The sequence below is a fragment of the Megalops cyprinoides genome, chromosome 1, assembly GCF_013368585.1.
Source record: "Megalops cyprinoides isolate fMegCyp1 chromosome 1, fMegCyp1.pri, whole genome shotgun sequence".
Taxonomy (NCBI): Eukaryota; Metazoa; Chordata; class Actinopteri; order Elopiformes; family Megalopidae; genus Megalops; species Megalops cyprinoides.
In genome coordinates this window covers 53,349,525-53,365,994 of record NC_050583.1, presented here as the reverse complement: position 1 = coordinate 53,365,994, position 16,470 = coordinate 53,349,525, and the positions used below count along the sequence as shown (strand labels likewise).

Sequence of the window (16,470 nt, the reverse complement as noted above, 5' to 3'; positions counted from 1 at the left end):
TCTCTGTCAGAGCTTGAACCTAGCCACACAGAGGGTAAACGTAGACAGTTTGAACATTTCTATACAGTTCATACATTCACACATTTCCATCATAAGCATGTGAAAATTCAAAACTTCACACACTATCTAAATGTAAACAGCATGGCCATTGGGCAAGAGCGCTTAAACAAACAGAAACTTGTTACAGAGTCATATGAAAATGACCTGCCACTATGTTTATTCTCATGTATCAATTCTTTAAAATTGCAGATTCCACCAAAAAAGAGGGGCGGGGGGCAAACTGGCTTCCTCCAATGGCTTGCATCTGCTCTCTCTTCATCTATAGTTTTCCTTCTGGGGATCCTGTTTCTCCGCTTTTAAGGTTTCGCTCACTCTCCGCACATCCCTAAATGTATCACATGCATTATGGTAGAGCCGGGATGTAAACACAGCACACAAAAGGTTTGTTTATTGGGTTGTCTGTGGATACAGTGCTGTAGAGTGTGTTGAAGTCATTAGCTTAATCTTTTCCAGGACAGCGCAATCCGCAATGATGAGACAATCAGGCCACAACTGCACTCTGTTTCATATCCTTACTCAGCTTCTCTTTCTCACAGGAAACAATTCTTAACTCCCCCGTGCCAATCCATTTTTATTAGGTTTGGGGATTTTTTCCCCCTTATTTTATAACAGGGTTATTATTTTCACGTCACATTAAGCGAGTAAGATTTCATTTTCAGATGCAGGAGAATCGCAGCCATCTTCATTGCAAAGTATCGCCTTGCGGTTGTCTGACTGAGATTCTGCGTCAGATTGATTGTTTTCTTTTTTCAGTTTTAATCATTTCATGTGGCAGACTTGTTTGTCAAATATCTTTTTTTTTCTAAATATGTTTCAAGGCTTCAGCCTTTTCGTGGTATAGATAAGGCATTTGAACAATAATGAAAAGCAAAATTGAATTATTTTCTCATCTGGAATTGTTTTATGTGTCAATCTTTGCTGCATAATTTAAGTGAATTATATTTTTCTGTTATGTAATTATCCTTTCAGTATTGTTCCAGACTAAAGGGGTAATAGTGCAAAAATGTCATTCTGTAAAATAAATAATAGTAATAATTACTATTAGCATTATTATTAAGTCCAAACTCACATAAGGCCACCATTCAGACATCAAAGTCAGCCAGGGTGGTGAATCTAGTCTGACGTCACTGACTGAGAGAGACATGCAGACACCAACAAACTCACTTCTATTGGATCCATGTGGGAAACTGTGTGAGGGAATCCAAGACAGCGAGTGTTTACTCGTAGAGAGTCATCACTGTAATTGAATCATCTCTATTACTGTTTCATGCTGAATAAGCAGTTTTTGTTGTTATACTATCAAACGCATTAAAAGATGCTGTAAAAATTACATTCTGGACTTGGCTCTGAGTGTGAGATCAGAAATATATAAAAATGAAAGAATGGCAGTAATCACTGCATAATTATCATCAAAAATGCATGAGCAATTTACACTGAATTACCTTAAAAGGTCCTTTTTTCTATATGTGTACATACTTGGGAACAATCCCAAGCATTTCTACATCTGCTGACCTCTTGGATCAGTGTTAAATTATTATTTGCTCTGCATATGACTTTAGCCAGATGGACTGGAGGAGCTTATATTTTTCATATTGTCAATTTACACAGCTGGATACTTACAGCACACTAACAGCTCAGGATAAGTACTTTTCTCAAGGGCATGACAGTAGTGCCTCACACTGAATTCAAACCTGCAACCTTTTCAATATATTGTTTACTTCCCCACAACTCTACACTTTGCCCATAATGTACAAGGTTTGTGGACCATTCAGCAGAAGAACTGTCTTCAGTCACACTTGCGCAGTGGTTTTGATTGGCTGAAATTTCTGGCTAAACAGAAGGAAATATATTTGGTCATTTGTTTTGTCATTTCGTCAGTTAAGTTGGTTTCCCAGCTTAGTCAACATATTCATGAAATAAGGCAAACAATCCACTTGCGAAAGGCATGAGAAGTCTGAGATCATAAATAGGGTTTCTCACACTGTTTTTTTTCCCACAAACCTGCTTTTGGGAGACAGCATCTTCAACAGGGATCAAATTCATCTGTGTAACATACACGGAGACAGACAGACACACATACATGCACACATGTAGAAGTAGTTCGGCACCCACCTGGATGTTGAGCCGTCCCCGGTGGGCCCCCAGTCCGTAGCGCCTCATTGTGGAGGCGTGGAGCTGGAAGTCATCGATCTTCAGCGTCTCCAGTCCCATGGGAGGGCATTCTGACAGGGAAAAAGCAGAGGTCACCTTCAACCAGGAGACCCGAGTCTGCTCGTCCACACTCCTCCTGCCTGCTCCTTCCCAGTGCCCCCTTGAATCTCAAGGTGTTTTTCAAGGTGCGTTAGACAAAATGCTCCTCCAGTCAGAAACTGGGATGAAAAATCAATCTAATCCAGAGCTGTTGTCCAACGATACATATTGATGTCTCACACATAAAGGTCTCCTTATGCACTCTGGGGTATGGATCACCACTACGGACGCAGGTATTGACCATGCTTCTCCTCGGTCATTTCCATCACCGTGGATTCGGTTTGACAGCAAGGGGCCTGTCGATTGTGGGGTCTAATTGATTTCACAGCAGGATTCATTTTCAGCTGGGATAAAAAGGAACAGTTGGACAATGACAGATTACAGATCTCCTCACACCCAGTAGCTCTGTCTGATTTATCTCTCTGTCTTGTTGAGTGTAAAATTAGATGTGGCGGGGTGTTTATGAGGGAACTGAATCAATGAGGCAATTAAACATTTGTGAAAGGCATCTGTGTGCAGGGTGCGAGGACTGTACTGTACATGCATTCATACTGTGCACCGTTAATTACTACATAATAACACACACTGCACTCAGATGACGATGAGCATGTTGTGGGTGGCAGTTGAGTGGTTTGGGACCTGGCCTTGCATCCAGAAGCCTGCAGGTTCAGATCCCTGGTGGGGTCACCTCTTCTGTGCCCTTTAGTAAGGTGCTTAAGATGAGCTGTTTATGTGAGCACTCAGCTGTATGATATGCAAAACATAAGCAATGTGAGTCATCCTGGCTTAGGGCATACGCTAGCGCAAATGTCAGGATAAGGCTGATATAATTACGTCTACATTATGACATATTAGATATACAGTACGCGTGACATATATCTATATACACACACACTCACACACTGTACTGAAATTGAATAAGATGGATATGGCCGTACTACTGAATGTTCAGTGAAATATATGACTGTACTTCCAAGGGTCTGAGAAGGTTATGATCTACAACACTAAACTCACCAATCAAACAAACTCAAACTCTTGGTGTCCTAAATCTACTCTTTGTTAAAGGTTGAGTCTAACCTAATATCATGCTACTCAAATATGTGTTCCTATGGAGTGAGTCTTAGGCAGCAGAGAAGGGTGTGATACAATATTGCGTACATCAGCAGCAATATGCTCTACAAGGCGCAACACCACTCTCTTCAGCTCTGACAATTTAAGAAGCTGTCAATGCGCGCCTTTTGGAGGTGTGACTTTTGCAGTGGTAATGATGAAAGTGATTACGGGCGTATTTCTCTGTTTATTAGCACCACGAGTCGCTAGTCATTAGCATCTTCCATCAGAAACAGAAAGGTGAGAAAAGCAAACCAAACAGTGCATTAGTCATCACCACTAAGGCTTTTAAAATAGGGATTCAGTAATGGTACACAGTAAAAGGAATTCATGTCAGTCAATACTACTATGCATAAAAGCGTGTCAGCATCACAGCTTTATTACATGCTCTGTTTTCATATACTGTACTTATTTAACAACATATGTACCTGTTTAACAGCATATTCTACAAACTGTAGATGCATCAGCATCAGCATACACAAAAGTCACAATAATTTTCAAATATTTGCTGTGTATTTTGACATATTTAGAATAGTTAGGATTTATATTTGGGAATTAAAAAAAATATATATTTTCCTAAGATTAGCATCCCTCATTTCAAAAGTGCAGTTTGAAAGTAGAATTTCAGGTTAAACAAATATAAATAAATAAATAAATATATAGATATAAAAATCTATCACGCAAGCAGTGTGTTGCAAGGGTGTTGCATGACTCGCCATTTCACCAGTCCTGACTGAATATGTGTGAGTGAGTGATGCCTGATATTACAATGTGGCAAAGCATAAAATCTGTACTTGGTAATATTTTCAGATGGCATATCTCATATCTGAAGGTGGTGTGTGTGTGTGTGTGTGTGCATTGTGGGGGCGTGAAAAAAAGAAAAGGCAGACTGATTTTTGAAGTCATTCACCACGGGAGGCTTGTTTACAGCCTGCGCAAGCTGGATGTTCAGAATTCATTAACAATTTCACAAGGAGGAATACAAATCAAAGTTTTATAATTTCGATATTAACATCTCGTTGTTCCTTCTTCCCCCAAACAAAAATGCTGAATCAGTGGGAGCTTTCAGGATCAAGGAAATCCTTCACAAACAGTAATTAAATAAATTGAACTGAATATTTCCCCCCTCCTTGAAAACAGGAAGATTTAAACTCTTGCTGGTTTATTTGGCACATTTTGAAGTCATTTTGAAATACCTGGCATCATTGTGATAGCCATGCTTTTCAAAGTCTCCAAAGAGGCTTAAACTCAAGCAAGGTCAAAGAGAGATTTAGCGGTGTTTGAGGCTTTGGTGCAGCATCAAAGTAAAAATTTTGCAGAATCATTCCACAAAGGAAAATCTTTTTTATTGAGTTTTAACTCATGCTTCATTTTGCAGTGTCACATCTCTTGTATTTTCCCTCCACCATGAGTGCACGTTACCACTTCACCAACAGCAGTACAACTTTATTCTTATTCTGAAATTCTGGTGTAAATGCAGATAGCTATAGCTTACCAAACTAAGGAAGTCTTGATGTGCTGGCCCCATTAATAAATGCACCACATTTCTCTAACAACCAATTATGGCCAAGAAGCAATTTATGACAAACACATGCTGAGCATGACCCTGAGTGACGGTAACTGGCTGCTGACTGGCTGATGGTTGGTGTAGTTAATCCAATCACAGAGTTTGCAGCCAGTTGTGGAACCGGAGCGGCACTGGTGCCAGAATGTTCTTTCTCGGCTTGGCATGAAGGCACCTCTCCGTTAGCAGCAATCAAGACGGCCTACTGCGCCAACTGTAGGCATGCTCACACAAGCGCTCTTTTATGGCCTAGCAATCAGCAAAGGCATCAAAAGAAATGGGCACCCCTTCACAAAAAATAAACAGCATAAACAGAGGAGTCCTGGGCAGGGAAGTCTAATATTAAATGGGAACAGCAGGCGTTTTGTGGTTCAGAAGCAAGGGTCATGTGTCCAGTTGGTTTGGCGTAACATAAAATCACAAAACGCTCAGCGCTAATTAGATGCAACTTCCACGTTGTAACTCTATTTTTGTTTCAGTAGCAATCTACACATGGGTGTGTGTGTGTGTGTGCGTGTGTATGTGTGTGTGTGTGTGTGTGTGTGTGTGTGTGTGTTTGTGTGTGTATGCGTGCATGCGTGTGTGCGTGTATGAGTGTGTATGAGCCAAAACAGTATTATTATTAACAGCCAAAACAGCATTATTCTCTATTATTTATCTATTCTCTATTATTTTCTTCTGCCTCTTGCATTCTCCTTTTCACACTCACTGGTCTTATGCTCACACTCACTGGTCTGGGAGTGTTGCCAGCCTGGTCTGACACTGTTGCTCATTTTAATTGAATGGATACACATGTGTTCTATTGTGCTGGAAGTCACTCTGGATAAGAGTGTCTGCTAAATGAATGTAATGTAATATATTCTTGTGTCTTCGGGATAATATAGCCCTGCATTCAGCAATGCAGAAAACATACGGACATTTCAGCCTCAGAGCTTCACCAGTGCTATTACTGTCACAGACACATGATTCGAAGGCTATATAATTAAGTCTTGAGGACTGACAAAAACATCTCGGCGGACCTCATCACACAATAACTGTTATTACTACGTGTCTGATCTAAAATAGAGCACAATCAAGTCAATTGTTAATCTCCAAACAGGAAAAAAGGATGAACTGTCTTGGTTGTTAAGGACCGGGATTGTTAAAGCACATGATATGCCTAAGTGGTCTTTTCCCATTGCAAGGACTTGTTCAAAGAGGTTGTTTTTCTTAATTTTGAAAATACATTATGGATATACAAAAAACATACACTTTAGGGGTTTCAAGGCTCAGAGAAGGAATACTGCTAATTGCTGTGGGCATTTGGGAAATTCTAAAGCAAACCTGTTTTGCTGGGAAACACGTGATGCAGAAGGCACTATTTATTAAGCGGCCTCTATTATCCAGGGACACATACAGTTCCTACAGTATTACATCTTACACTTCCTGCAAGGCTTTACACATTTTTTCCTGGAGGTGATTTTCAAGCAACCGTCCACGATTTCTTTCAGCCCAGGAGGCAGAGTGTGCTGCCTTTGAGTGTGCTTCCCTTTTCTTTAATCTGAAGTCATTCATTTCAGGCAAATCAGTCAACAAATTCAATTTTATTTGATACAGCACTCTTTAAAAAATAACTGTCACAGAGCGCTTCAAAGGATTATGAGGTGTCCTACAGGTGTACCTTTCATGTGTGAAGATATGATAAAAGCAATAACCTACTGCATAAATGACAATAATTGATTTGCACTTGAAAAAACTCAACTTAGGTGGCAGCAAATATGTAAAATGGAAATTTCCACTTTGTCCCCTAGTGGAAACCATAAATACAAACTACAATTCAATTTCCAGGTGAAAGTAGCCACTAACTTTCAGATTATTTTAAACAATGCAGCTATATACATATAATGACTAAGTGCTGATATAAGTGACATTAATGTTACATCAAGGAATCATAACATCTCAGTCCTGATTCAAAGCTACAGTGTTGTACTGCAGATGAAATCATATTTTACAGGCTAAAAGGATGTCATTACTTGATCAATCAAATTCAAATGCTTTCAAAAAATCTCCAACTCAGAAAAAGGTTTAACTTATCACTAACAGTACAGGCCCTAAATTTTCACTGGATTGCATGTCATTGACTCATTCTGAATAAAGTGGAGGTAAAATAATTCAATAAAAGGAGTTGTTTTGTTCTTCCTGTCAGACGAGACACTCAAACTTTTGACAAACTGTTTCTATAGCTTCTCTCAATGTAGCTCTATACAGCATCTATTGTGTAACCAGCTCACTTGATTGCTTTCATTGATTTCACCCTAAAACCAAAATGCAAATGATTCTCTTCTCTTTTTGTTGCAAAATCCTGAGAGCTAGCAGCCTTTTCTCTAGATCACACTGCTGGGAGCTTTTCCCCAAACCACAGCTATGGGATTTCAAAGCAGGTATTTCCGTCTCTGCATATGTCTGTTTGTACATACAGCATACGCTGCACATGGCTTCTATTACACCACTGTCCAATGGCCAAGGCCTGTCCTCACATGAACAGCGGAACCGTAGCAGCTGAGGAAACGGCTTTACAACGGCCGCTCTGGGAAGGATCCCTTCATCGTGCTCGTTTCCCTGAAATTGTCCCTCTCTCTGAAAGCGCCAAGCAAGCTCATCTCGAAATGTCCGTTCGGTCTGATTGCCTGAATTTGAACACATTAGTTCCAGGGCTGGACTCTTCTGTTAATTTTCATAAACGATGAGCTAGCTTATGTTCTGAGCCTCTGCATCCCAGACTGTATCACCAAAGCAGACAAGCGTACATAAAAAGACATGAGTTAATAAATCAAATCTAAAAGACCATACATGCATGGATTATGCACACAAACATATGCACGCACACACACACGCGCGCGCGCACGTGCACGCATACACACACACGCATGAAATGAATGTACAAATACCAATTTTGAGCTTAACTTAACATAAAAATGTGAATTATTCTAAAATATTATCTATGTAATGAGTATGGAAAGCATGTTGACACTTTATCTACCTATGTATTACACTGCATTGTGCATTCACCCCAGACTGGCAGGAAAAGCCATGAGCCATCTGTCTCAGGAGAAAGACACCAGACTGCTATGTGCTACCCTGCCTAATACTGTGCTTTATAGGCCATTTGGATAGTATGATGTGACAGTTACTTCTATCCATTAAACTTGTCTCAGAGAACCAAAGTGCTCTTCTGAAATCATTCTCATAAATTCCAACGATAGCTGGGTAGAGGGAGGGTATTTTCTTGAATTTAATGCCATCTGGGAGGAAAAACAAAGATTTTTAGAAGGCTGTTATGCTGCATACATAATACCTACATGAGCATGCCATTAATGACTGTCTAATAAAGCAGTTATAAATGAATTATGTGTTATATAACTACTGGCAGGGGTGATATACCACACTTTGGTTAAATTGATTTAGTTTTTTACATAACATGTCCTTCATTACTCTATGACTCCATGACATTATAGCACTGTATTTTTAAACAGTAATGTTGTGCTTGTGTTATGGATGGTTTAAGATGATTTCAGGAAGGTACAGTTAATATAAAGCCAAATACAATATTCATATGTACATATATATTACTTTTTCAAGTGCAAATTCATATATATGTTACTCAAATCAAATTTTATGCTGAATTGCCCCTACCCCATAATACAAATCAACATTTCCAAATTAAAGGCAGATAAGCAAAATCACATTGTGCACGGTCAGAAGAAAGCCATTATGGTCAAATAACTCCACAGAGCCAACAGAACTGGTGGGATTAATCAGAGTAAAACAATGACCATGAGTACTTTCGTTACTCTTATAACTGGATCTCTCAGAGTTTAAACATGGATTAAGGATTTTAAGTACATACGAGCATGAAAATCATCAGATCTCATTTCATAACTTTTTTTGTCACGAAAATGAATATAAATAACATTGGAAGAAATATCAAAGAATGCTTATCTTGATGTCATAAAAGGATTACAGTTTAATTACATTTGTTTATCAAATGATACAATTAAATACAATTAGATTTCTCACTGTGGTGTTATCACTGCTGATGCTACAGAAATAGACTTGTTGAATGCTGTATAAGTTTATGACTGCAATAGAGGAAATACCCAATAATTTATTCTGTTTATACATGTGTCACACTTCCCACTTTGTGAGACTGACAGTAAGAATAATTTATAACTATTTTTCAGTGATGTATCCTTTATGTGGAGATGTGAGAGTGGAAAGCGGCATCACAATCGAAGGGTAACATTTTCCCAAAAACAGCTACAGAAGCCATTTAAACAACACCAGCTGTTAAGATGAGTCAATTCACTTCCTGAAATTAAATTCATCTATGACATCAAAAGAATGAGCAAAAAAGTACATCGATCACGTAAATGGATTAATTACTCTGACTCTGCACTGAATCACTGATCCAGAAATAAATGCTCCCTAAACTTCTGCCAGACAGCTGCACTTCAAAAAGAGCGTTTTAACAAAAATCAATAGAATTTCTGTTGTGTTTGACAAAGCTAACTGCCTTAAACGTGAGAAAACTTGATGATCGTCCTTTCCGCTGGGGACTCCGATCAAGATTCTTGTCCCATGAAAATGTGAATACAATTAGCTAGTGCTCATCTTGATTCTTGATGTTTCAGCTATTCATCCCTGATAATGTAAAAAATGTGTGTATCAGTTCAAACTGAACTTTGTCAAGTTTGAATAAATATATTTACTCATGCAACCAGATTCAGTGTATTTGCTCTTGAATGTTAATCTGTGATTGCAATTTGGGGATCAAAAGAAAGTTATAACATTTTTGCTTAACTTATATAGGTTACAGTTTTTACTGTACTGTATTACTGTATTATCAAAATATACAGCTGAATATTTACGGCATTTTCAGCTAGATATGTACAGAGACTATTCATGTTAATGTTACCCTTTTTTTCCCAAGTGTATAACTACAGTCCCTCATTTGGGAGTCAAGCAAGTAGCCTTTGAGTTACAAGCCCTGCATCTTACCCACTAAGTTTGTCCTTTTTGTCTTCACCAACCTTTTCACAGTGTAGATTGGTTTTAGGTGTTGTGCATCCCTTCAACAGCAAGTCTTCATATTTTCTATATAATCTCATTTCTATAATATTTCAATATATGTAACATGTACTTACTGAACATCTTACGAATTGCCTCTACAGCATGTGATCTGTTAAGCGCTCTTTGAAAAAGGTCCTTTATGGGCGCTATTTCAAATAAAATTTGATTCATTTGTTTCGATCTTGGAAAATATCTGCCACTGCTGCTATGGGGGAAATGTACAATGGTCCTACAGATGATATACTTCATTTAGGCATGCAATACAAGCCTGCCAAAAGTCATGTTTGTATAATTAACGCCAGCTTTCCCTCCTGGAAAATTGTTAACTATCTCCTGCTCAACGTCTCGGGTAGCCATAGCCATGCGATTCTCACTCTCAGTGCACGCAGTGCTGTGGGACAGGGCTCCATCTTTCTCTGACAGGAGGCTGGGAAAGGTGTGTCTCCTTTCCCGGTGCTGAACATAACCACTCTTCAATCCAATCTTTTATCCACTGAGACAGCTCGAATGCGGGCCACACCAATAGCGAATCTGGCCACATTATGTGCCTTTCCCCTTGGTGTTAATTTGCCTCTCAAACACCTCTGGTTCATTCTTTGGTGTTCCTTCACAGTTCTTGATGAACTGAGGCAAGCTTTTTTTTTTTCCTTGTGTCGCCATCCCCATGGCAACAGCACTGCAGTAGCACCCTGCCTTGCCCCAAAGATAGCGTGCGTGCCAATTTTCATGGCTCTGAGCTACTGTCCTGTGCAACAGATGTCCAGGGGAAGGGAGGCTATGATGTTGTTGCTTTGGAATAGCGTGATGGTGTGCAGTCATCGCTGGCTAAAGGACAAATGGCCTTTCCATTGATCCTGGCTTCTAGTGAACAATTATTAACATGATCCATGGCAACAAGACAAAAAAAGAAAATCATTTTTCAAAAAAAAAAAAGAAAGGGATGTGCCTCTGACTTCATTTTCATCTGAAACCGCATGCTCCCTTGCCAGGTTCCTTGTCCTCGCTGGAAATGCTCAGGTTTCGAATTCTCCCTCTTTCCGAGAGGAGTCAGACACATTTGTCATTTCCGTGTTGTTTTTGCACCCCCTGCCGCCGCACCCGTTCCTATACAAGGAGTTTCAGGCACATGTTTTAAGGCCCGAGACAGATTTAATCATAGTGTATCCCTACTGGGGGTTGGAGAGTAGCTTAACGCCCATCAATTCTCCTGGCCTGGTTGTCTCAAAGCGCTAGTTTACCATACACTTACCCTCTCTTTCAGACTTGTACTGCCCCTCCCCTTCGCTGCTGCTGTTTGGAGTCTTCAAACCGCCCTTCTTGTTCTTGTCAACTTTCTTACTTCCAGATTTAACTGGGTGGGGAAAAAGCATTACATGGACAAATGTCAATCAAATGATACACAACTACCTTCTGTCACTGGGTAGTGTAGGCACAGCTAGCGGGTGCACATGAAACACAAGAATGTCCATGCGGTGCTGGACAGCGGGGAAAAAATATCTGTGTTTATTCTCAATGCTTTGACGGTGACTACAACAGAGGCATATAATACCCATCTCACTGTGTCACAATAAGCCTTGACATTAACCTGAAAAGGAAGCATCCCGTTGGATTGGTTTAAGAATGGGAGACTCTGTCTGTTTAGGACACCCAGTGTGCACATCCCCACACACTTTCACAGACAGTAAATCAATGATGATTTCAGGCCTGAGGTGGGTCTCAACACGCAGGTCTCCTCAGATACCAGCAGCAGAAGCTCTTGAAAGACAAAACACTGAAGTCTCCATCCATGATTTCAAAGTCAATATCCCTGCTTCACCTGAAAACAGAATTAGTGTGCCGTGCTTTACATTGTCCCACGTTATCTGCATTATCTGAGACTCTATGGGTCCTGATACAGTGAGAAAGAGCAGAGTTAGACAAGAATCCTGACAACCCAACATACCTCATAACTTACCATCACAGAGTTCATTGCAATCATAAAATTTTACATTACCTGAAAAGACATCAACATGTAATCAGATGAACTGATTATACATTTTTATGCATGTTACCGCCAAGTCAGAATGGACCCTTTCTTATAGTAATAATTATTATTATTTGAATGCACTTCTCCTGGGTCACGTACAGTGGCATTGTTAGGTCAGATCATTCAGGGCTATAGCCCCGAATATTTTAAACCTAGCCCCGAATATTTTCGCCCTGAAAAAGGAGGTGTTTATAGCAAAACAACAGACTGTAACAGAGCGGAACTTGACTTGCAGCGTCCAAAGGTGTGATAATATTCATTTATTAGAAAGGTAGATGTAACCTCCCCAACCTACCGATGCCGATCTCCCTTCAAAACAAAGACAAGCCCCAGGCAAACTTGACTTATCCCCGGATCTTTTCAAAAGCTAGAAATGTTCCTGGTCACGTATATACAACGAATAAACAATTATCTTTGCAGAATAGCATTACTGTCTTGAAAACACTCCTCCTACAAAGGATATGAAAATTACACAATCCAGGTAGGCCTGATTATCTGTTACCTGAGTTGATTAATTTACATACACTAAATTGGGTGTGTTACAATGTGAAAGCAAGTGTTTTTAAGTAGGCACTACAAGCAAAGAAAGAAGGACGAGAGAAAGAAAACAAAAACCAAATCGGCGACACAAACATAAGATCAAAGAGGTGCTTGTAGTTGTAAGCAAGTGATCAAACATTTACTGGTGTTAGTAAGTGCACATTCACTGGGATAAGATGAAAGACAAAATGCAACTTAAAAGAAATGAGACAGCCACAACAATGGAAGTGGATGCAGCTGGACAAAAATGAATGCAATGACTCATGCTTTTATTTCTTTTTGCTACTTTTGTATCATTTATCTAAACTCTGTGACCACGTAATCGCTAACTCAAATAAGCGTTTGCTTATTGACGGCCTCTCCCTGCTCTTTGATCACGGGTTGCACCAGTTAAAAAAAATGTAATAGGATGTGATGCCATTCGAGGGAGCCTGAATAGACCAGAACTGAGATTTAGACATGGGAGACATAAAGAAATGTTGCAATGTAAAGGTTTGTAATCACGCAGTTCAAAGAAACTGTGATTGTAGAGATGATCTGTGAAAGGAAGAAGAGAGAATGAGAGGGAGTGTGGGAGGGCATTCTAGATGAGTGGAGAGAGGGGAGATGATTGGCGTGCACAGCAGTAAGCAGCAGGGCCCTTCCAGATGAACACAAGAGCCAATGAAAGCACCAAGGATTCACAAGACAGCCTGATTGATTAGCCAAACCTTGATACACATCTACCTCTATGAAGTTCCCCAACATGGCCAAATGTCAGAATTTATCTTGGACACACTTCAACAGTGATATCTGGTAAGTGATCTCAGACATCTGAAATGACAGGTATGTTTAATGTGTACACCCATCTATCATTTCAACAACCCCACACATCCAGGGATTACCATTCTGCATCAACATTCTGTTGCCATAGCTACGTTTTCTGCCCCAAAACTGTTTTTGGTATTAACTATGCTTTGTGTTTTGCCACTATACATTTTGATTTTAATATGAGGGGTGAAATATTTAAGGTACAATTTATCATTCCCAGGAAAAACAAAATTGTGCCTGTTTTGCTCCTAAATATTTAAACAACACTCAAAAGAGCAATTTCCACAGCAGCATACCATTTCAAGCAATATACAAACAAGCACTATACACACTTTTTTACACTACATTACATTATCCTCATTTAGCAAGCGCTCTTAGCAAGCGACTTACATAGGTTATAATCCTCACATGTTATCCATTTATACAGCTGGCTATTTACTGAGGCAATTATGGGTTAAGTACCTAACCCAATAGTACCCCAGTGCCCCAGCAGGGAATTGAACCAGCAACCTTTCAGTTATATGCCCTGCTCCTTATCACTATGCTACACTGCTGCCCTTCGCAACCCAGCCACTCATGAATCACACTGGCTATTGATCCATGCTCAAGTGCTGGTCTCCTAATGTCCGAAAGAGTGGCTGCCCTGCCAAAGTTTTGGATGAAAAAAAAAAAAGAGTGGACAGGACTTACTGTGTTTTCACAGGCCACGTTTAGAGCCAGGCTGTTATTTCTGCGAAGTTTCCACCTGCAGCAGGTATATCCCTGCCGAGACACGTATGTAAAGATGCCTGAGCACATCTGTCATTGTAGACACAGCTGCTCCTAATTACCCTCCTGTACGCTTCTGGGCTTGATTCGTTCGGACGTAGCATTGCCGTCCATACTGCGCAGAGCTTTAACCTGCCACGCTGACGGGAGCTGAGGTAGAAATAATTTACGCTGTGTAGCCGTAAACATGTCTGGCACCCCACATATGCGCAAGGCATCTCTACTGTTTTAATGTGTTCCTGATTTTACCCCAACAGTATTAGACATGGCTTCCCTTGTGGGGGCCACCTGGCTGTTTGACATCACTATGCTCTTGTCTCTGATCTAAGCACTTCAATGCAAGTGTCTACATAAGGTGAGGACTCAAATGAGAGGGAGGTTGATTTTCACCACTCAGCACTTGCACACAGAAAAGAGATTGACTGTCCGTTTCTAACATTACATTTCTACCGTTATGATGTAATAAAGAGTAGTTATTGTTCAGCCTTAATCTGGTGTTTTCCACCCTAAATATTAAAATGAGCAAATGTTTTTTCTTCTGTTCGGAGATTCTGACTGTGATAAAAAGCCCTTGATATTGATTTGCAGGGGCAAATTTAATTTCAGTTCACAAAAACCACTCTTGGTAAAACAAAGACAAATATATATTTTTCCCTGTTGTTATTGTAAAACCATGCCTTTTCAGCCAAAACAAAATTTTCCCTTCCATACAACTGGCTTTGGTCTTGATTTTTTTGGACTCTCGGTCTGGGTCCTGAAGATGTCGTGTCCATGCAGCCTCTTGTTGTAACTCTTAGCTTAATTAATTAAGCTGTTTGAAAACATTGATTCCACAGTTTTCCTCACTAATCCTCCCTTTGAACTGTTTAATAGGAAGAAGAAATGTCTGAACTCCACTTCAACCCAGCTATTCATCAACTTTCTCTTGGGGAGCTGAACTGTGCATATTAGCTGACCTAAAAATGCAATTGCTCATTCAACACATTGTTAACTACACATTTACGTTTTTATAAGTACTTATAACCACCCAATGAGGCTGATAGCCATTAACAGCTAACACATCTAGATGTGTATTCCCTGACCCACGTTAACTAAGAACTAAACTTGAATGACAACAGCTCTGGTGTGTGGTTCTGCAAGACCAGAGTTAAAAAAGCCTTCACTTTAACAGTGAATAGCAACAGCTATTATGGTATACCACCATATGGGAAGTTTCCACTACAGAAAATGTTCTTTTTTTACTACCATTCAGATTATATGAGGACAGCTGATTTTTAAAAGCTTGTTAAAGTGTGTCCGACATGCACAGAAAAATTCAGCAAAAGTTTTATTTCCCAAAAGAGCAGCCACTAACTGCACATTACTTGTGATCTTTGGCTTTGGAAGGGATTAACCAAAGAGGGCTTTAATAATGATCTCAATATTAGCCATTAGTCATCAGCCGTAAACTGACAGGGCCCCTGTAGAGCCTAGGGATGACTATTCTGCATGTGGAGAGTAGTGACAACTCAGTAAACCACAAGAGTTCTGTACAGAACTACTACCACTTCAGAAGAGATTTTACTATTACGTTTACAGAGTGGCAAGGTTTTCTTTAAGTGCAGTTAATATTTCACAGTGCTCCCCCTGGAAAGTATATGTTGCAGTGAAACACTTTCCAGATGCCGGGTAAGAATACACTCAAAGTATTGCTAAGGTCGTGTACAAAACGGCAGCGTGAAACAGAGGGAGAGGTTACCTGCTTTAGCGTCACTGGCCACCTTCTCCGTCTGCCTGGCTTTCTCCCTCTGGCCTCCGGGGTCTTTTTTGGCAGTTTTGAGGCTGGCCCGAGGTTCCGGTGCCTCCGAGAAGGGAGCAGGCTCCTCGGGTCCTGGGACGCGGTAGTACAGCTCCCGGGAGAGTAGCTCCTGCATGTAGTAATCCTCATCCTCATGGCCGTGGGAGACATCCAGGAGCAATCCCAGCAGCCCCAGCAGGGACAGAGCCAGGAGCATGCAGCGGGATCCTCTTTGCGCCGGGGGGAACATAATCGGCGCGGTCCCGTCCTGTCTCCGAGTCCCGGCGGCTGCCCTCCTGCCTCACCCCGACTCCAGCACAAAGGGGATTGCAAACTTCTCCAGAGGAAAAAAAAAGCTCCAAGTTACTGACTAAGACTGAAGAGCCAGGGGGGTCAATGCGAATTCTTGCTTTGGAAAAAACAGACAGAGAGAGGTAGAGAGAGAGTATGTGTGAG

General features: G+C 40.4%; 1 protein-coding gene across 1 annotated transcript in view; it reads right to left on the bottom strand.

Annotated features, from left to right (window-relative positions):
* cpxm2 (carboxypeptidase X (M14 family), member 2) overlaps nt 1–16,211 on the bottom strand; it is a 55,846-nt gene extending 39,635 nt beyond the window's left edge. Inside the window, exons 1-3 of the mRNA XM_036533860.1 lie at nt 15,976–16,211; nt 11,343–11,444; nt 2,173–2,282 (exon numbers count right to left, since the gene is read on the bottom strand). Coding sequence (XP_036389753.1) covers nt 2,173–2,282; nt 11,343–11,444; nt 15,976–16,150 — 387 coding nt within the window. The 5' untranslated portion in view covers nt 16,151–16,211. The remainder of the gene's footprint in view (nt 1–2,172; nt 2,283–11,342; nt 11,445–15,975) is intronic.
* Between the last annotated feature and the right edge of the window lie 259 nt (nt 16,212–16,470).